Source organism: Dreissena polymorpha, chromosome 5 (assembly GCF_020536995.1).
Source record: "Dreissena polymorpha isolate Duluth1 chromosome 5, UMN_Dpol_1.0, whole genome shotgun sequence".
Taxonomy (NCBI): domain Eukaryota; kingdom Metazoa; phylum Mollusca; class Bivalvia; order Myida; family Dreissenidae; genus Dreissena; species Dreissena polymorpha.
Window position 1 is genome coordinate 114,754,531 of NC_068359.1, and position 21,027 is coordinate 114,775,557.

The following is a 21,027-nucleotide window of genomic DNA, read 5'->3' on the forward strand; positions in this document are numbered from 1 at the left end:
AGCACTCGAATAGTCAAGCGCGCTGTCCTCTGACAGCTCTTGTTTGTAAAGACTGTTATTAGGAAGGATTTATCCAGAAGTTTTATTAAAGTAGTTTATTATTAAAAATAATAATTTGAAACCAAATTAAAAACTTTTTTAGGTGGAATTCATTGTTTCGGTTATTTTGTTTGCCCCAAGCATCAACTGATGCCGAGAGGCATTGAGCACTTGGCGGGTCCGTTACTTGCTCTGTCTGTCTGTAGGATGTTCACCCTAGATGACATGTTTCTATGACACCAATACTGCTTGCCACGAAGCTTTGATACATCCCTTGGTGTTATCTATCTATGAAGATTCTCAGCTCACCTTACCTGACCTCATTTTGACCTTGTGATTGACCTACTTCTAGATTAAGACTTCTTCATATGGGCCAATGAATTGATACTGATGAAGCTTTCTTCGGGGAAATAAGCGTTCCTTTAACACAGCATCTTGTAACACTATAATAAGTGACCAAAAAAGCATCTTGCCAATGGAATTTGGTACATTCGACAATTTTGCTAAGAGTGACTTGTTATTTCAATATTTATCTTTAGGATTTCATCGAAAGATGTACTGTGATTACTAAAATGTGTTTTTTGTCCATGTCTTAATATCCTTCTGCTTTTAATCATAAACCAACTCTCTTTTTACAGAAGACATTGAGAATGGAACATCCTTGTCAAGGAGTAAAACTATGCCCTCACTTGGTCGGCCCAAGCTGTCAAGGAAGATTACAAGTATAAATACCTCCACTGACAGGCTGGCCAAAGCTAAAGATGTTGCAGAAAAAGCCATCAGAGTAAGTTCCATATTAGGTTATGTGTTTGTTAACTTTCTTAGTAATATTCTTTGCTTTGGATTTAAATGATGAGGAAAACGGTACTATATGTGACATTTTGTTCTGAATACTTTCTGTAGCTTCATGCTTTTTCAAACTTTGGAATTTGTTTTGGAAAGCTAAAGATTGCAGCAGTTTTCGGAAGTTAAATAATGTAGCCTTGCTTTTTTAACACATTTGCATAAACTAGTCAAGTCCTTTATGACCATACTCAGATATTAAACTTCAAAGCTCCAACTTCTGTTAACCTGATAGGGTTGAATACCCAGTTAAAAAGGACACAACTGCCACACAGGTTAGAAAGCTGAGTGAATTCTTTAGCACAAACAATTAGTACCAGTATTCATATACACTTGTAATTTATTCATTTCATTTATGTACTTTTGCGTAAACAGGGACAAAGCAGTACAAATTAACTTCCTGCAAAGTGTCAGGCATTTGTAAGATATTAGTAAAGAAAACAGAAGTTTATCAGGAAAGGTTTCTCAAATCATAAAAAAATAATATTTTCAGAATAAAAAGGTGTTTACAATACAAGGAGGTTATTCTGCAATCAGACACAGTCTTAGAAAACGTGGTTGGGTGGAGAAGTTTTATAGAATACCAGGACCACAGAAATCTACAAAGAAAGGACACAAGAAAGGGGGTGATGATGATGATGAAGATGGGGATGATGATGGAGACGACGATGATGATGACGATGATGATACCGATAGTGACAGTAAGTAAAATATTGTGGAAATGAAATGAATGTTAAGTATTTTTATCGCAACTGAGCTTTTGTGATTATCTTTTGTTCGTCATATGTTGTCAAGAGGCTGCCTTTATTTTGAAACCTTCACTTAAATTGGTCTGGACATTTGTCGCAATGATATCTTGGCCAAATACAAAACTGGGTCTTATGGGGTCAACAAAGAGGTAACTAGGTTAAGTTCAAGAAAAAGCTTGTTAACACTCTAGATGTCACATTCATTGAAAATTAATGGAAAAAAAAAGAAAATGATCTTAGCGGTTTGCTTAAAAACAATGCTGCAAGGTGTTGGGCCAATTTTTATGCCCCCAGTTAGATGGAATATAGCAGTCGCACTGTCGGTCTGTCCATCAGTTCTGTCTGTCTGGCATTCCATTGTCCGGAGTTTTTTTTATACAACGCTTTCCGACATTGAGCTGATATTTGGTATGTGAGTCTACCACATGACCTTCAAATGAAGTGTGAAATCGTTCCGGTACATTGGTTTTTAGCAAAGTTATGGGCCTTGGTCTTAGAATTTATCTGTATTATAACATTTTTCAAAAGGTTTTTTACGCAACGCTTACATATATTGATCTTATTTTTGCTATTTGAGACTACCTACATGACTTACAGATGAAGTGTGAGCTTTGTTTTGGTCCATTGATTTTTAGCGAGGCTGTTTTCGGAGAAAACCCGAGCTATTGTCATAGCCAGCTCGTCGTGTCGTGTTGTGTCATCCGCCGGCGTCATGCTAAAACCTTAACATTGGCTCTAAAATCAAAGTGCTTCCACCTACAACATTGAAACTTCATATGTAGATGCACCTTGATGAGTTCTACACGTCACACCCATTTTTTGGGTCACTAGGTCAAAGGTCAAGGTCACTGTGACCTCTAAAAAAAATAAAAAATTCTGACAAGCTTTCGCAGCGGAGCGTGGCACCCGTTATGCGGTGCTCTTGTTGGCTAAATTATGGGCCTTGTTTTCTCTAAAATAGCTGCTGTGCGGTTTCAAAGCGCAGTTGGGGTCATTGTGTTTCATAAATGAAGCTCTATCATGTTTACTTTATAATTATAAAAATGTGTATTTCTCTTCCAATTATCAGAGAAAAGAATCTTGAATGTTCAAACAAAAAGTAAAAATGTGTTTACTAACGATATGTTAGTGATTTTTGTATTATGCCCCCCTTCGAAGAAGAGGGGGTATATTGCTTTGCTCATGTCGGTCCGTCGGTCTGTCTGTCGGTCGGTCCGTCCACCAGGTGGTTGTCAGACGATAACTCAAGAACGCTTAGGCCTAGGATCATAAAACTTCATAGGTACATTGATCATGACTCACAGATGACCCCTATTGATTTTGAGGTCACTAGGTCAAAGGTCAAGGTCACTGTGACCCGAAATAGTAAAATGGTTTCCGGATGATAATTCAAGAACGCTTATGCCTAGGATCATGAAACTTCATAGGTAGATTGATCATGACTAGCAGATGACCCCTATTGATTTTCAGGTCACTAGGTCAAAGGTCAAGGTCACGGTGACCCGAAATAGTAAAATGGTTTCCGGATGATAATTCAAGAACCCTTATGCCTAGGATCATGAAACTTGATAGGTAGATTGATCATGACTGGCAGATGACCCCTATTGATTTTCAGGTCACTAGGTCAAAGGTCAAGGTCACGGTGACCCGAAATAGTAAAATGGTTTCCGGATGATAACTCAAGAACGCTTATGCCTAGGATCATGAAACTTGATAGGTACATTGATCATGACTGGCAGATGACCCCTATTGATTTTCAGGTCACTAGGTCAAAGGTCAAGGTCACAGTGACCCGAAATAGTAAAATGGTGTCCTGATGATAACTCAGGAAAGCTTATGGCTAGGATCATGAAACTTCATAGGTACATTGATCATGACTCGCAGATGACCCCTATTGATTTTCAGGTCACTAGGTCAAAGGTCAAGGTCACAGTGACAAAAAACATATTTACAAAATGGCTGTCACTACAACTTAGAGCCCATATGGGGGGCATGCATGTTTTACAAACAGCCCTTGTATATAATAGAAGTCCCTGTTTTGACTAGGGTTGATTATTTTAGAAGTCCCTGTTTTGACAAGGGCTCATTATTTTAGAAGTCCCTGTTTGCACTACTGCTAGTGTTCATTTTTAGAAGTCCCTGTTTTTACTAGAGTTCATTATTTTAGAAGTCCCTGTTTTGACTGGTGTTCATTATTTTAGAAGTCCCTGTTTTTACTAGAGTTCATTATTTTAGAAGTCCCTGTTTTGACTGGTGTTCATTATTTTAGAAGTCCCTGTTTTGACTAGTGTTCATTATTTTAGAAGTCCCTGTTTTGTTTGATGTTCATTATTTTAGAAGTCCCTGGTTTGACTGGTGTTCATTATTTTAAAAGTCCCAGTTTTGTCTGGTGTTCATTATTTTAAAAGTCCCTGTTTTGACGTGTGTTCATTATTTTAGAAGTCCCTGTTTTGACTAGTGTTCATGATTTTAGAAGTCCCTGTTTTGTCAGTTGTTCATTATTTTAGAAGTCCCTGTTTTGACTGGTGTTAATTATTTTAGAAGTCCCTGTTATAACTGGTTTTTATTTTTTTCCAGATGACCAGCCCAGTGTTCCACCATGGGAGGAGGAAGAAGGCATTTATGGCATCATGGTTAGTAAGAGTTCTGGTCCTAATTCATAAAAGTCCTTTTGTAGATTGTTTACCATTTGTCATATTATTTAATAAGTGTGTATCAAAGCTCTCAGCATTTCCCGCTTTTTCATTCTGTTTATGCCACCTTTGTAAGAAGGGTTAATATAGTAGTTACACTGTCTGTCTGTGCATCTTTTAGACTGCCTACACTGATTTCTGTTTGAAAATTCCTGTCTCACATATATAACTTTTCCATCTTTTTGATATTTTAGATAACTAGGCACAAATGAAAACAACAGACATCTTGTTGCATGTAATACCCGTCTCCTTATCTCAAAGGTCAAGGTCATACCCTATTTTGTTCCATATATTAATGGATTTTAGAAGTACTTGGCGCAAATAATAACTATGTTATGATGTCCTGTGCAATACCTGTTCCCTACTCAAAGGTAAAGGTCACAGTTAGAGTTTAAAGACTGAATTTTGTCATTAAACAGCTTTTATACTTCATTAATCTGAAGTTTATTGAACAATGGCAGTTTGTTTATTGTCCCCTACCGGTTTCACCGGAGGGGATTTATGGTTTTCGCTCTGTGTGTCTGTCTGTCTGTGAGTCTGTCACACTTTTCTGGATCCTGCGATAAGTTCTTAATATTTTTTCATGAAACTTGAAACATGGATAGTTAGCAATATGGACATTATGCACGTCATTTCATTTTGTTCCTACGTAAAAATTCTGGTTTCTATGGCAACAAATATATATAAAACAAATTAAAAAAAATTGACAATGGTGGAATTTCTGACAATGGTGGAGCCGGTAGGGGGCTTAGCAATAGTCTTGTTCATTATATTTTCATATATTTCCATCATAAATCTAGAACTTATTGACTACATGATGGCTCCTTTACCAAAGAGCCAACTTTTTAAAAACCATTTCACTTGGTATTCCAGGCGCTTATAGGGCTTAATGTGACCCTGCCATGGCTTAATGGTAACTCTATTAACCTTTTCACATTTGACCTGTTATTTTCAGTCGCGTATTGTGCGAAACGTGAACCCGACCTTTATCTGGGTACTGAAGCGTGACGTGATAGACTACCGCTTTCTCACTAAGGAACAGATGGTGAACCACTATTGCAAGGCTGGATCATTTACTACCAAGGTAATGATGTGAGGAGGATTGTTCTAACATCACCAGCAAAAATGTGTTGATGACTGATGGTAATTATATATAAATTTAGCGCTATAACTGATGGGAACATATTTTTTTGGCAAGCGAAGACTTCTTTATTAATGGTACATAAATTATGTTATGTAAGGCATTCTGAATTATTCTTTATTGTTTCAAAAAGAGTAACTATCACAAATATATGTATTACTATAATTTGCAATGATTTAATATTGCCAATTTTAAATTGTCATATAAATTATATTTTTATTAGAAGCTTTTGTTCATAAATGAGGTGGTGTGCCTTTGTGCAACATAATGATTAATTTGTATACATGAGCATTATGCTTTAAAAGGATCTTTTCACAGATTTTGGCATGTATTGAAGTTTGTCATTAAATGCTTTAAATTGATAATTTAAACATTGGATCTAAAAAGCTCCAGTAAAAAAAGTAACCCTCAACTGGGTTCGACCTACTGACCCCTGGAGTAAAAGTCTTAAGCCTAGACCACTCGGCCATACTTGCTCATTCAATGAGTGATGCATTTTATACATAATATAAGCAATCCTCGTAGTGTCACAAAATATAACAACAACAACAAAACTCTCCAAATAATTCAATTGTTTCGCATTGCAACGCTTTATGCTTTTCAGGTTTTTAAATTGTCAAAACATGCCTATAATGGATATTTTAGAGCATGGTAAATGTTCAGAATTACTGTTTCCTCAAAATTATCACAACTAAAACAAAAATTTGCAAATCTGAAACAATTTTTTTTTTTTTTTGTCAATTTATCAAAACGTGAAAAGACCACTTTAAAACCTGATATACCGTAATACTTCAGATGTAAAAGTTCTTAGAACAATTTCTGGTTGAGAATACCCATTAAAATCTACGATAATTAGTGTCCAATAAATAATATAAGTTTCACAGTAAATGTTTGCAAAAATCTCAAACCAATTAATATTTATATTCATAAAATTATTATCATGTACTTATCAATGGAACGTACAAATTGCCTTGGCAGATTCATTTGTGTGCAAATGAATCTGTAATACTTAAAGGTTATTAGACGTTTCATTGTACAATACGACGATATTTTTGGACAAACAGACAGTTTGAAGTCATATTGGAAGAGCCTTATAGTTTATATGATTTTAAACTGTGTGCGAGTCCAAATATCTCACGCATTGTACAGTTTAAACGTCTAATAAGCTTTTTATTCTATATCCCTTTTTTAACCTCTTTGTTCGATTTTAATTTTGATTTTAAAATGCTTTAATTGCATCTAGGCTATTTAAAAAAAAAATGCCTGTGTGAATGGATAATTGTACATTCAGCTGCTTTTTCTTGGTAACGGCTTTTATCGTTATAAAACAATTGCTTAGTGCACTTGTCCAATATGGAAAAAATACAGAATTTTTGGATCCAATACCGGAATATATTGAACGGTCACATGGTACATATGAAGAATGCCGATTGGATGAATTTATTTGATAAAGAATTATAGTTTATATTCAAGCAATATATTTTTTTTAAACCTCTCCAGCTCAAAAGCAAATTGAAAATGGCTGTATGCATACATGCCATACGTCCCGGATTGTCCGGGACAGTCCCGGAAATGAAGAACTTGTCCCGCTGTCCCGGAAATCTGTCAAATGTCCCGGAATTTACAAAATCCATACATACATGTACCTTATCTAAGGCTTAACTGCACCTCAAATCTGTGTATATCTGCAGCGTCTCCATGACAATGCCTACCCGAATAGGCAGACTACGCTACGTGTCAAAGTCGATCAATTAACAAGGGTCCTGTTATCATATCGATTGTCTCACGTTCGCGGTCAAACCGAAAAGGCGGCATTGTTTAATGTGGTTGTTAATTGACTTTTATCTACTACGTCATTATTTCCCGCTGCGTAAGGGCAAATGATAGTTGTTCACACATCTGAAGTCCAACATCGCTGATTAAAAAATTAAAAGCAGTTTATGTTCGCACGTTTAACCGACAAAGAAGTTGAGTAAAAAAGTAAGCATATAAAAACGTCATCCTGTCCGGATTTTAAGTTGACGATCTACCGGTACTGTTTTGTTGTATTTGTTTTATTGTGATTGGTTGTATGTATTGTGAATTGATTTGAGTTGACGATCTAACGGTACTGTATTGATGTATTTTTTATTATATAAATGTTATAAATGAATAAAGGCGTATCAACAACTACGCGTTACACACCGGTCTTAATAACAATAACGCAGTGACGTAACCATCTATGTTTAGAACGCCTAACTGAAAACACGTGGCTTGTATCTAGTAACGGAAGTAGTAATGTTTAATTTGACTTTAATAGATTTAATAAGTGGCTTTCGAACTTTTGCAATTAACGATGCGAAACAAAAAAAACGTACCAAAAATGCATATGTCTATAAATATCGCTACATTTTATACATGTCCCGGAAAATCGGTAAAAGTCCCGGACAATTTAACTCAATGTCCCGGAATTGGTCTGAAAAATTATGGCATGTATGCTGTATGCATCAAGCTTTAAGCCAGAACAGCCTGTGAGTAACTTGCTATCTGTTCAGGTTTGATGCGTTTTTTGCTAATCAGTATCTAAGCCCCCGCTCACACATAGACGCCTCTTCCACTACGATCAAAGCGTGGCCAAAAACATGGCCGATCGTGACAAATCGCAGGAGAAACGTAGTGGAGTCTTCATAAGGGCAGTATGATCAGGGTAGAGTCTTCATGATCGCAGAGCTCAATGCTCTCGCCACGCTTATTTTGAACATGCTCAAAACAAGCGTAGCTGGATCGCGGCCAACAACAATCGGTGTAAAGTCGTAAAAAGAGCGAAGTAGAAGCGCCGTAATCGTACAGGCAGCACGCACGCATCGTGGAGAGATCTTCATGATCGTAGTAAAAGCGCAGTAAAAGCTCTGCCTACCGTCGTAGTATTATCTTAAATGTCACGGCAATAAACGCAGTAAGCTTTTGACGTAAGGGCATCGTAGAACGGTCTAAATGAAGACCATAATTTTCCAAATTGCTCGATTTAGACTCCGATCGCCTCGATCCTTTTTTTCAGATCATGGCATGATCGGGATGATTGTCCTAAAGTCGCAGCCTTGTGAGAACAGGGGGTTACTGTTGGAATAAAAGCCTTTTAAATGTGAATCTATTCAGAAAATCATAGATTTTTGCAATGCGTCAAATAGCGTATATGGGTGGAAAAGGGTTAATGGCAGTTCTCCTTTGTGCTTGCAGGTTGGTTTGTGCGTGAACATGCGACAGGTGCCCTGGTTTGACGAGTCAGATCCGGATGAGTTCTACCCGCGCTGTTACCGCCTCAGTCACGAAGAGGAGAAGGCTGCGTTTATTGGTGCGATGTAGCCTCCAAGTGGAGAGCATCTTGTGTTAAAACTTGTTGTTTAGATGTTTAAAGTCTGCAAAACCTGGGAAGGACCCGTTAGACACATCTTTCAGACATGCAAGCTCATTTACTTGTGAACTTTTTAAATTTCTTGTCTGACTTTCAAATGAAAGTAAATAGACATGTGATTATCTTTTATCTCATATATATATATATATCATTACACTTTTCTAAATATGACCATTTATGAAAATAATGCAGAAATAGCTTCGAAGCACAAGAGAAGCTGTGTTATAACAATGTTGAATCCTAATTAAGAGAGAAAAAGTCAATTATCATTAGCGTCCCCATTTATTTTTTTGGGACAGGAATTTATATGTGGTTTTCTTGTGTTAATTCACCGGTTTATACATTAAATAAACATAAGTTTTGTTTATCATACAATTTCTTTTAAAAACGCATTTTAATAGAAAGCATTCTTTTGCTCTTGTAGAATAATAGTTTGATTTTTTGTAACCACATGCACATGGATGAATTTGCTGCTCATTATAAATAGAAGTTGCTCTGAGTCAGATTTTGATAACAGGATTTAAGATCACAAATCAAAATAGCAAAGGAAATATTATGCAAAAGAAATTCAAATAATTTTATTCATTTTAAATGATCTTAAACTGTATATAATAATCAAAATAATATTGTTTTAACATATTCAACTGTAACAGTGTTTTTAAAAACCTGACCTGACCCGAATTTTCTAAGGAGGAACCAATCTCAAGTGAATTTTAATGGAAGAAAAATGTGTGTCTTCTGTCTTGTTGGGATTCAATTCTGCAAAAGAAAGCAATTAGCTAACTCTTATGTATTTTAATTGATTGCACAAAGATGCAAGTATTTGCTTAAACATGTTTTATTTAGAAATAGGACCTAGAGCATTGTCCTATTTTGCAAGAATTTAATACAAAAAAAGAAATAAAATGCTAGATTCTTTTACAATTCATTAACAAAACTGAAGCAAACATAAATAACATATTTTTCACTTTTCAATTTCAGATGATTACAGACTCACTACATGTGTCAATATTCTCAAAATAGTCATAAGTATGTACATGGAGGGGGGTGAGTGTAACAGCGAGGGGGTACGGGAAAAGAAGCAGGAACAGCCCGAAATTGACCCCGAAGTTTACGCTTGCACCAACCCCGAATGCACAAGATCTCGACCGAATGAACCAAGTGAAAATCTTTGCGTGCATGCTCTTCAGAAGAAGAAAGAGGAGGAGGAAAAGCAGCGCGAAAAAGAACTTATTGCTTCCGGTAAGCAAAAGTAGATAGGCTGTACTTGTATTGCTTAAAATAATAGTGTTTCTTATTTGGTTCCTGTAATGAGATGATATTGTTTTATTTAAGCATAAGGACATTTCAGGAAGGATTTTGGGGTATTCAGTTGAATAAGATTTAGTTTTGCATAATTATATAAAAAATGTTGACAATTGGTACTCAGTAACAAGTGGTTTTAACATTATTTTCAAATCGCTCATGTACTTTTATTTGAAAATGTATTTAGTGCCAGTTGGCCTCATGTGTGCTATAGATAGGAGTGTCTCAGAATGAGTTGTAAACCAGAAATGTCTGTTTAGCTGTTGTTAGCATATTTTTTCCATTATAGTCCCTAATGGTTTTATGTCAGATAGTGCTAGATACAGTCATACATGGGTATTTTTTGTGTTTTTCTGTTAGCATAAGCAACATCTGTTTATGCTTTAATTGATTTATTTTGAGTTACGAGTAGTTGTTGAAATCATAAGAGCTTATTTTATTAATATGAACACTCTTTTCTGTAAACCAGCACTAAAAGAACAGTACACAATATGTCTTTTCTTCTACGACTGTTTTAAAAATAAGAAATGTCAAGAAAGGTATGAAAAATATTGTAGCCAAAATATTCATTTTGTCATGTATTGCACAATCAGAATTCATAACTCATAAGAGATTTAGAGAATTATTAAAGGGGTGTATCAATGGCCAGTATAGTATTTTATTTAATTTTTATTTTATTTTTGTAAAAAATTATGTCTCTAACATTATTGGAACACCTGCTGCTGGCTGATTCAGGGCGATATCCGCTCTGTATTTCAAAATGTTTACTACTGATGAAGGCTATGGCCGAAACATGATTGGTTTAAAAATCAATAATTCAATAAACAAAGTAACGTGTTTGTTTTGATTATTTTATTTTATTAAAATGTTTACCTCAAATGTTCATGATATACTTATGCCCCCCTTCGAAGAAGAGGGGGTATATTGCTTTGCTCATGTCGGTCTGTCAGTCGGTCTGTCCGTCCATCAGGTGGTTGTCAGACGATAACTCAAGAACGCTTGGGCCTAGGATCATGAAACTTCATAGGTACATTTATCATGACTCGCAGATGACCCCTATTGATTTTGAGGTCACTAGGTCAAAGGTCAAGGTCATGGTGACCCAAAATAGTAAAATGGTTTTTGAATGATAACTCAAGAACGCATGCGCCTAGGATCATGAAACTTCATGGGTAGATTGATCTTGACTCGCAGATGACCCCTATTGATTTTGAGGTCACTAGGTCAAAGGTCAAGGTCGCGGTGACCCGAAATAGTAAAATGGTTTCCGGATGATAACTCAAGAATGCATACGCCTAGGATCATGAAACTTCATGGGTAGATTGATCATGACTTGCAGATGACCCCTATTGATTTTGAGGTCACTAGGTCAAAGGTCAAGGTCACGGTGACCCGAACTAGTAAAATGGTTTTCGGATGATAACTCAAGAACGCATATGACTAGGATTATGAAACTTCACAGGTAGATTGATCATGACTCGCAGAAGACCCCTATTGATTTTGAGGTAAACAGGTCAAAGGTCAAGGTCACGGTGACCCGAAATAGTAAAATGATTTTCGGATGATAACTCAAAAACGCTTTTGCCTAGGATCATGACACTTCATAGGTACATTGATCGTGACTCACAGATGACCCCTATTGATTTTCATGTCACTAGGTCAAAGGTCAAGGTCACAGTGACAAAAAACGTATCACACAATGGCTGCCACTACAACGGACAGCCCATATGGGGGGCATGCATGTTTTACAAACAGCCCTTGTTAATGATAACGTTTGTGGGCATAATTTTGTGGCCAACTTAATAACCAACCAGATTAATTGCCCTTAATTTTCTTGGCCAATTTTATAACCAACCAAATATTTTTTCCTTAACCTTGTCTTTTCTCTAACAAAAAAGTTTCAATCCAAATTGATAATCATCGCCTAAAGTACTTCTGAATTAAGGCCCATTAATTATCCAAGTTGGCCAAATTAATCTTGTGTGCTATAACCATGTGTACTTCTTGTGACAAATGGCCATTTTTGTTTAAAAGTAGTGAAATCAATATAAATTAAATGTACAGAAAGTACTGCTTTGCATATGCACAATTTTGTTAGCTGCGTCTTAGTATGTTTTTCTATAAAATGCGCACATTTGTCAGCATATCTTTGAATCCTTTTGGAACTATGTTGAAAATAATTTTGCATAAAAAGGTCTTATATCAATACACCCCTTTAATTTTCGGGCCTTAAATGTACCAGTATTTTTATATTACAACTCATTATCATTACATTATCAAATTAAAAAGAGGAAGACCAAATTCTGGATGAACAGGAAGAAGTTGAATGTGATGAAAATGGTGGTAAGTGTACACCACACATGTTATTAAGGTGAATGATAATATTTGCATGAATTATGTAGTGTTAAAACTATGGTGTGGTGAATGGGTCACAACTTGTTTGATATTATGTCTAAATGATGTTTTGATGTTGTTTTTTAAGATCATACAGATGTCAGATTTTTTTAAGATCATACAAAATAATAATATGAAATCAGATGTATCTTAACATTTGTTATCATGTGGTATGTACAAAAATACTCAGTTAACCACATGATTAGAAAATAATTGGATCAATCAATCAAATGATTAGAAAATAATTTGAAAAAGAAAAGAATGTATGACCATCTTACCACACCATATTTTTGTGCAAGTAGATTTTGCTTGTATAGTATGGTGTTCTTGAAGTGTCATCTCATTTTCTATGCATTCTATTTATGCATCACACATTGCTATGAACTAGAAAGTGAATTCATCTTTATAAACCAGGTTTTCCGAAGGAAACAACTGGTTATTAGATTGGCGAATGCGGGCGGGCTGGCTGGCTGGCGGGCGGAACAAGCTTGTCCGGGCCATAACTATGTCGTTCATTGTCAGATTTTAAAATCATTTGGCACATTTGTTCACCATCATTGGACGGTGTGTCGCGCGAAATAATTACGTCGATATCTCCAAGGTCAAGGTCACACTTTGAGTTCAAAGGTCAAAAATGGCCATAAATGAGCTTGTCCTGGCCATAACTATGTCATTCATTGTGAGATTTTAAAATCATTTGGCACATTTGTTCACCATCATGGGACGGTGTGTCGCACGAAAGAATCACGTCAATATCTCCAATGTCAAGGTCGCCACGACTAAAAATAGATTTTTTTAAAAACAAACTTACAAAGGGGGTTAATTTTGTTTGTTCATTTCAAAAATTCAGTTTGAGTTTTCTCCCTTTATCATATTTTTTTTTCACAATGAAAACCTGGTTTTGTGACAATTTTGTCCCTTGTATTAGTATCTTGTCTAATTACGTTTGAAGAAACCCTTATATTAAGCAGCTGCAGATATTGTATTCGCATACCCTGCAATTATTTGTTTTTTCCCAATGATTGCTTGTTTTCGGTGAAAAGATATGTCCAATTATGTTTGCGTTTCTGGTAACGAGACAATTTTATATTTGTACTTTTTTTTGTTCAGTAGTAATTATTACTTGTTTGAATGTTTTATATTGTGTTTGACAATCTGATAAAATGTAGAAATAAAACATAACTGGCTGGGATTGGATTTGGAATGCATGCCATATTTATGTATAGTCCAAACACATTAACCTGAAAATCATGAACTTTGTAAGTAACAAGATATGTCTGTAAAACAACATTTTCCAGGCGCCTCCCAAACTTTCATAAATGAATGTAGTCAATTCCTAACATCAGCCAGCATGGAAAATCATGAATGTAGTCAATTCCTTACATCGGCCAGCATGGAAAATCAATAATGAATGTAGTCAATTCCTTACATCATCGGCCAGCATGGAAAATCAATATATGGTTAAATTAAGACTTATTGCTGTAACAGGATTTTTGTAAGAGGGTGAATTTTTTAATGTTTGAATGCATTGTATTGTAGCTAATTCCATAATTTATTGAAAAGTTATGGAATTCAGAGTACACAAAACTAGTGTTCTATCACAATTTAATGTCTTTTTAAGGGATGTTTTATGGGCATTAATGGTGTGATTATTGTACCTATTTAATTTCATGTTACAGGTCCCTCAATATGACCTTGAACTTTACCTATTGACATCAAAGTCAAAAGGCCTCCTTTTCTCCCAAGCAATCATCAAAGAAATTTGATTGTCTGTAGAATTAATTGATATGTGGAAATGAACGGTCTATGGACAGACAGACCTTCTGATGGATGTGCAAAGCAATATTTCTCTACTTTTTCATAGAGCTGGGCTTAAAAAAATATGCGCAGGATTTCTACATTTATACCGGTACTTGTTTTGTTTGTGCACGTGTTTCACAAGTTCATTCATAAAAAAAAGTTTTAGTTTCTGGTTACATGCATTAATAAAAATAGGTTGGTAAGTAGGGTTAATGTTGTCTTTTTTGTTGTTTTTTTGTTTAAAGACTTAATTTTACCATAGTATTTCAAGACTTTGAAGATTTTTTATGTAACTATTTGTCTTAATCACAAATTATGTCATTACCAGCAAAACGTCTAGTGCATAAAGAGTATGCAACAACTTGCAATTAGTGGATTGTAATTTTTGTTGATTTCACATTTATAATAATGCATGGCATTTTCCCCTGTATGTCAGCTTGTTATCTATATGGTGACAATGGTATATCTTCGAATTGTATGCATGCTTTCTATCTTTAAGGCATAAATTGCTTCTGGATATTTGTATTCTTTATAAATACAAAGACTGTATTGAAAAGTAAACACTTTTCCTTTTTATGCTCACAAAAGTACAAAGTTTTCAATGTGTAGGTTACTGTTACATCTAAAATCTAAAATAAACCTTGTCACTACTCTTGAAACCACATGTATGACTCAATATTGATGAAACTTAATTTGAATGTTTATTTTGACTATATCTAGGCCAAGTAAGAATCTGGGTACTATTTGTCCAGAACTAAGGTCAGTAGGTCTAATCTTAGAAAAACATTAAAACTACTCAAGAAGCCACATAACTCTTGATGAAATGTTATGTTTATCCTAACTATATAGTGGTCAGGTTCTAATCTGGATGAAGTGGGTATAAAAACTTGTTTACTAGGTCGAATAGTACAAAACTGTGTGACCTCTTTAGAAGCCACATTTATTAATCATACTTGATGAGCATGGTCAGAATGTTTCTCTTGAAGATATTGTTAAGGCCCAGTTGGAATACAAGAAAGACCTTGTTATTGGCAACTTTTAGCTGGTTACCTCCCACCATATTTATGGCTCAATCTCAATGTTTGGAATGTTTATCTAAGTAATATCTAGGCCAAGTTTGAATCTGGGTCCTGTTTGTCCAAAAACTAGGTCATGGGGTCTAATCTTCAGAAAAACCTTGTAAGCACTGAAGATAAGCCACATTAATGATTTGATTTTGATGAAACTTGGTCAGAATATTATGCCACTGGTAGGGTGGCATATAGCAGTTGAACTGTCCATCAGTCAGTATGTCAGTATGTGTGTATGTCAGTCTGTCCGTCAGAACGAAAAAAAATACTTTAACATTGGCCATAACTTTTGCATTATTGAAGATAGAAACTTGATATTTGGCATGCATGTATATCTCATGAAGCTGCATATTTTGAGTGGAGGAAGTTCAAGGTCAAGGTCATCCTTCAAGGTCAAAGGTCAAACAATATTTAAAAAAAAAAATTATTTCAAAGTGGCGCAATAATCCAGGTAATAATTTGGATCAAAATGTGTACAAAAACAAGATTGACTCTTAAACAAAACTTGTTACTACCACCAAAGCCACATTCATGAAGGAATATTGGTCAGTATGTTAATGTTGAAATATCTATAATTTGGATAAAGTTGGGGCAAACACAAGGTCATTGGGTAAAATCTTATTCCAGTCTTGAAGCCAGATTTATTACTAAATCTTGACGAATCTTTGTCAAAATGTTTTTATGATAATATCTAGGTACAGTTGGAATCAAGTGGGGAAAAAACCCACACCATGTCAAAACCCATATTACTACTCTAGAATCCAGAGTAACAGACAACTTGGTGTACCTGGATACCTGGATCTTAGAGCCATTATTTGAGCCATTAAGCTATCATGGCCCATCTTATTATGGTTGTCTTTTAGTTTTCTTAAAACTTTTTAGTTTACTAATGAATATATTCGTTCTGACTGTTCCAAAATAAAATAGCTCTAATTGAAACAGAATTCAATCTGATGCACTTCTTGCAGTTTGGTTTCTGGAATTTCAAAGAACGACCATGCAAATCCTTTTGTGAAAGAGAAAATAGTTTTTTTGCCATTTAAGACTATCATTTTTTTGCATGGATTTTAACTACTGAATCATATCTTTTCTTTCTGGTCTATATTTCAATGTTACAATACCAAAATCCCTCTACCTCTGAGTATATATAAGCAATATGAAATAGACTTGGCACAAGTTTGGTAATTCTTTGTTGCATATCTTCTTTCTTCTTTATCTGTTTTTGTGGGGATCATACACTAGATGCCATATTCCAATGTGGTTAAAACGATTGATTTGTAAAAGTGATTCAAAATGTCCTTGTCAAGATATTTTAATGTTTTGTGTATCAGACCCAAAGTTTCTTTGTGATTTGTTTGTGTTAGTAATGTGCTGATCAAAATTTAGCTTACCATCAAAATAATTTAAAAAAAATCCTTTTTATTAAGTACAAACTCGATGTTAACATTATTTCCATCATTCTCTCATAGAGTATTGGTACATTTCATCTTTACTGCCTAGCTGCATGCCCTTGCATTTATCTGCATTAAGGACAATGTTCATTTCTCAATCCAGTCGCAAAGTTTGTCCAGCTCAACTTGAAACTTTTCACAATATTCAGGGTTGGGTACTGTGAATATAATTTATAAAGTATCATCTGCAAAGAATTCCTGAGACATCATCAAGCAAGTAATTGATAAAGCAGAAAAACAAAATTAGACCCAGCACACTCCCTTGAGGTACTCCACTTACAATAATAGCTCATGCAAATATGGATAAATCAAAGGGCACGCACTGTTTCCTGTTATGCAAAACATTTTTCATCCAGTTTAAAAAGTTGACCCATGATGCCCAATTTTTTTGTTTAAGCAGCAACAATTAATGAGATGCCTGGTCGCAAGCTTTGTCATCATCAAGATAAATAACATGAATTGACACCACCAAATCTTGATGTCCTGTCCAATCATCAAACATCCTGACATGAATCCATATTGAGCATTTGTAAGCAGTCTTTAAAAACCATATGAGCTCTGTTTGTATTCCTGTTGCTGGATAACATGTTCTAGTCCACTGAAGACAATTCAGCCCTTATACTTCCATAGTCGCCCTTGAAATATTGATGTTGCTCTTGATTTTCTGATTGATTATCTGAATATAAACTCAGTTTGCAACATACCAAAGAATGATCACATTGACCAAATGGAGACTTCACTCAAACTGAGTTGTCTATTTCTGTAGCTTCCTCAGTAGTTAACAAAAGATCCAGACAGCTTGGATAATATGACCATCTTTAGAACGTGTACAATGCCGTAGATTCCTTTACATGCTGATGCAAACATAATAATAGGCTTTATTGATTAATTCCAACAGTCCTAATTTGTTGGCGTAATTAGAGTTGAGACTCCTGTAAATCATTATAATTGATATCTTATCTTTCCCTTGAAGTTTCAAATCACACCAGATATGTTCAGCAAAATCTATGCTACAACCCTTGGAGCTTTTAATAATTTCTTAACTTATCACAAAAACACATTTTAAATCTGTATTTGGACACAGAACATCATAGCTCGGGAACATAAAATCTTGGCTTCTCATGCGCAAACTTGGGAATGACTTTATGTATTCCAAAAATGTCTGGATTTTCTTTCACTAGAAGTGCTTCTAAATCTGCAACCTTTTTTGATAAACTGGCAATGTTTATAAAGCCATTGTTAAGCCAATTCACAAATGTACTTTTTGTTTGTACATTTGTACTGTCTGTAATCACATGTCAGATGGCTCAATAACCAATGTCAAAGTACTATGTTTACTGTAATCTGTACTTTCAGATATTGAGAAATCAAAAGGTAAGGTAAACCAACTAACTGTAGAGCTGTTAATCTTTGTAACATTCACTGTATAAAACGATAAGTCATTTAGTTTGCATTCCCTTTCCCCTCTGCCTCAGTGTAAGTAACTTTGGGGAGCGCAACTATCTTTTCCCTCCGTATTCCCCAGTTCCTACTAGGGTCATCCTTCCCCCTATTCTTCAGCTTCTTCATTAATTCTCCATTCAATTCTCATTGTTTAATCAGAAGATCTGTCCCTATACCAACTGTGCTGAATTCTCCGTTGCTCTTCTGAAGAATTCTATTTCTCTGGATATTACCTTTTACACCCCTGCTGTCGATGCTCAATCTTAACCCATTTATGCCTAGTGGAATCCTCCATTCTTCTAAATTGGATCTATTTATTTCCAAAATTAGGGATATCTTGTATATTTATTTCTATATTTAGAATATTTTTTACAGAAATTCCTTTAAGCAAACAGTGCAGATCCTGATGAGACGCCACATGATTAGACGCCGCATCATGCAGCGTCTCATCTGGGTCTACGCTGTTTGCCAAGGCCTTTTTTCTAGACACTAGGCATAGATGGGTTAATGGTGTTACCATAGCTGATTAGTTGTAAAATTAGTCTAGTAATTAATGATGAATCAACATGCACACTTGCACCTGGGGATCCTTATATGTCTTGATGAGCTGATTTCAACATGTCTTTATTGATGCTAATGTTCCGGTTATATTTTAAATTGACGAAAATAAATTTCTTTTCCCTGGCACTTAACTCATTTCTCTCATTCAAAATATCTTAAACTGTGACTGAGATAACGCTTTGAAGATTAGCTTTCATATAAGTGACATTGCCATTACATTCCTGAACACGGTTAGACAGTTTTTAGAATTCAATCTTAAGCAGGTCCTGTTTTTTAAGGACTTAAAGTTAGCATTGTGTAGGCCATCTGAGATCCCGTTTACAGCTCTTACTGAATCACTGAATGCTGTACTGAAATCATAGTCACTTACCCTTACTCTCTGACATTTTATATGCAACGGTTGTCACCTAGGCTGCACACTAGAGTCTTATTATTAGGAGACACCTCTTTGCTGCAATCATCACAAATCTCTTCAGAATCAGACAAAGACTGACGTCTTTCTGCGTTTCTTTCTTACAACTGCTTTAGGAGTCCATTGTGATGTACTTTTTATGCCCCCTGAAGGAGGGCATATAGTGATTGGACCGTCCGTCCGTCTGTCCGTCTTTCCGTCACACTTTGCGTTTAGGTTTCGAAAAATGCTAATAACTTTTATGTCCCTTGAGATATAACCTTCATATTTGGTACGCATGTGTATATGGACAATGCCTTTCCGTACACACACAAAGTTTGACCCCTGTGACCTTGACGTTGAACTTAGGGTCCGCGTTTAGGTTTTGAAATCTGCGTGTAGGTTTCGAAAAATGCTCATTACTTCTTTGTCCCTTGAGATATAACCTTCATATTTGGTATGCATGTGTATATGGACAAGGCCTTTCCATACGCACACAAATTTTTAACCCCTGTGACCTTGACCTTGAACTTAGGGTCCGTGTTAAGGTTTCAAAAACTGCATTTAGGTTTCGAAAAAGCTCATAACTTCTATCAAGTGTTTATAGGGGGCATAAGTCATCCTATGGTGACAGCTCTTGTTTGTGTAAAGTTCCTCAATTTCACACACAATATTAACATTTAATGTTTGAAATCACTTCACTGGATCCAAGAAAAATACTCCCTGCACGTATGCAATATTAATAAAACCACTTCCTGTATGGATTTTTTCACAAAAACATCTAGAAACACAATCATTAAAAATCTCCCTAGATTTTTTTCCTGAATGTGCTCGCCCATGCACACTTCAGTTGCTATGTTAGTAACAAGATATGTTTTAAAAATATGTTCCTCCAGGCTCCTCCCAAACGTGCATAAATTAATGAAGTTGATCCCTTTCAGTTATAAATCGGTCAGCAATCAAAATCAATACTGGTTTATGGTTTATTTTATATGGTTAATTTGTTACTGACTGTTGTAACAGAATTTTTGTAAGAGGGTTAAATGTGTATGCTTTAACGCATTTTACTGCAGCCAGTTCCATTATTTATTCAATAATTATGGAATTCGGTGTCCCGAAATTGTTTTAAGGGATGTTTTGTATGGGTATTAATTGTACTTAGAATGATTATTGGACTTATTTAATTTCATGTTACATGCCCCTGTGACCTTGACCTTTTAATCAAAAGGCATCCTTTCCTCCCTTGCAATCATCATGGAAATGGTGATTTCTTTAGGTCAAATCGTCTGTAGATATGTTGAAACTAGTGGTCTAGAGGCCAACTGACCTAATGGATGTACAAAGCAATATTTTCCTTCTCTTCCGAAGGGCTGGGCTTAAAAATAATGGGCTTGATTTGTACATTTAAATTTTTTATTAGTCCACGTGTTTCACAAGTTAACAAATAAACAAGAAATGGTTTGTTTCTGGTAACAAGCCTTTACAAATTTGGCTCTGGAAGTGGGTTGAACGTTGTTTTTTAGCTTGACTATTATATATGAAATGTATATAGTGGAGCTATCCTACTCATCCCGGCGTCGGCGTTGCTGTTTCCGTTGGCGTTTGCAAGCAAATGTTAAAGTTTGCGTACTACCCCAAATATTTTCAATGTCCTTTGACATATTGCTTTCATATTTTGCATACTTGTTTACCAACAAAATACCCCACGCCCCAACCCAGAATCCCTGCCCCCCCCTTCCCCCCAAAAAAATTATAT

The 21,027-nt window shown here is 35.4% G+C and overlaps 1 protein-coding gene across 16 annotated transcripts in view; it reads left to right on the forward strand.

Moving 5' to 3' along the window:
- LOC127832676 (tubulin glycylase 3C-like) overlaps positions 1–21,027 on the forward strand; it is a 76,085-nt gene that overhangs the window by 24,925 nt on the left and 30,133 nt on the right. For 12 of the 16 annotated variants that reach the window (XR_008027053.1, XR_008027055.1, XR_008027054.1 and 9 more), the window contains 8 exons: positions 678–823; positions 1,376–1,583; positions 4,209–4,264; positions 5,280–5,408; positions 8,682–8,796; positions 9,838–10,098; positions 12,451–12,504; positions 18,233–18,250. Coding sequence is in view for 13 of the 16 variants with exons in the window: in XM_052358297.1 (XP_052214257.1) it covers positions 678–823; positions 1,376–1,583; positions 4,209–4,264; positions 5,280–5,408; positions 8,682–8,796; positions 9,838–10,098; positions 12,451–12,504; positions 18,233–18,250 (987 nt within the window). In the remaining 3 variants the exon portion in view is untranslated. Of the gene's footprint in view, positions 1–677; positions 824–1,375; positions 1,584–4,208; positions 4,265–5,279; positions 5,409–8,681; positions 8,797–9,837; positions 10,099–12,450; positions 12,505–14,419; positions 14,465–18,232; positions 18,251–21,027 lie in introns of all 16 variants that reach the window. The other 4 variants (XM_052358286.1, XM_052358288.1, XM_052358292.1 and 1 more) reach the window with 4 other exon arrangements.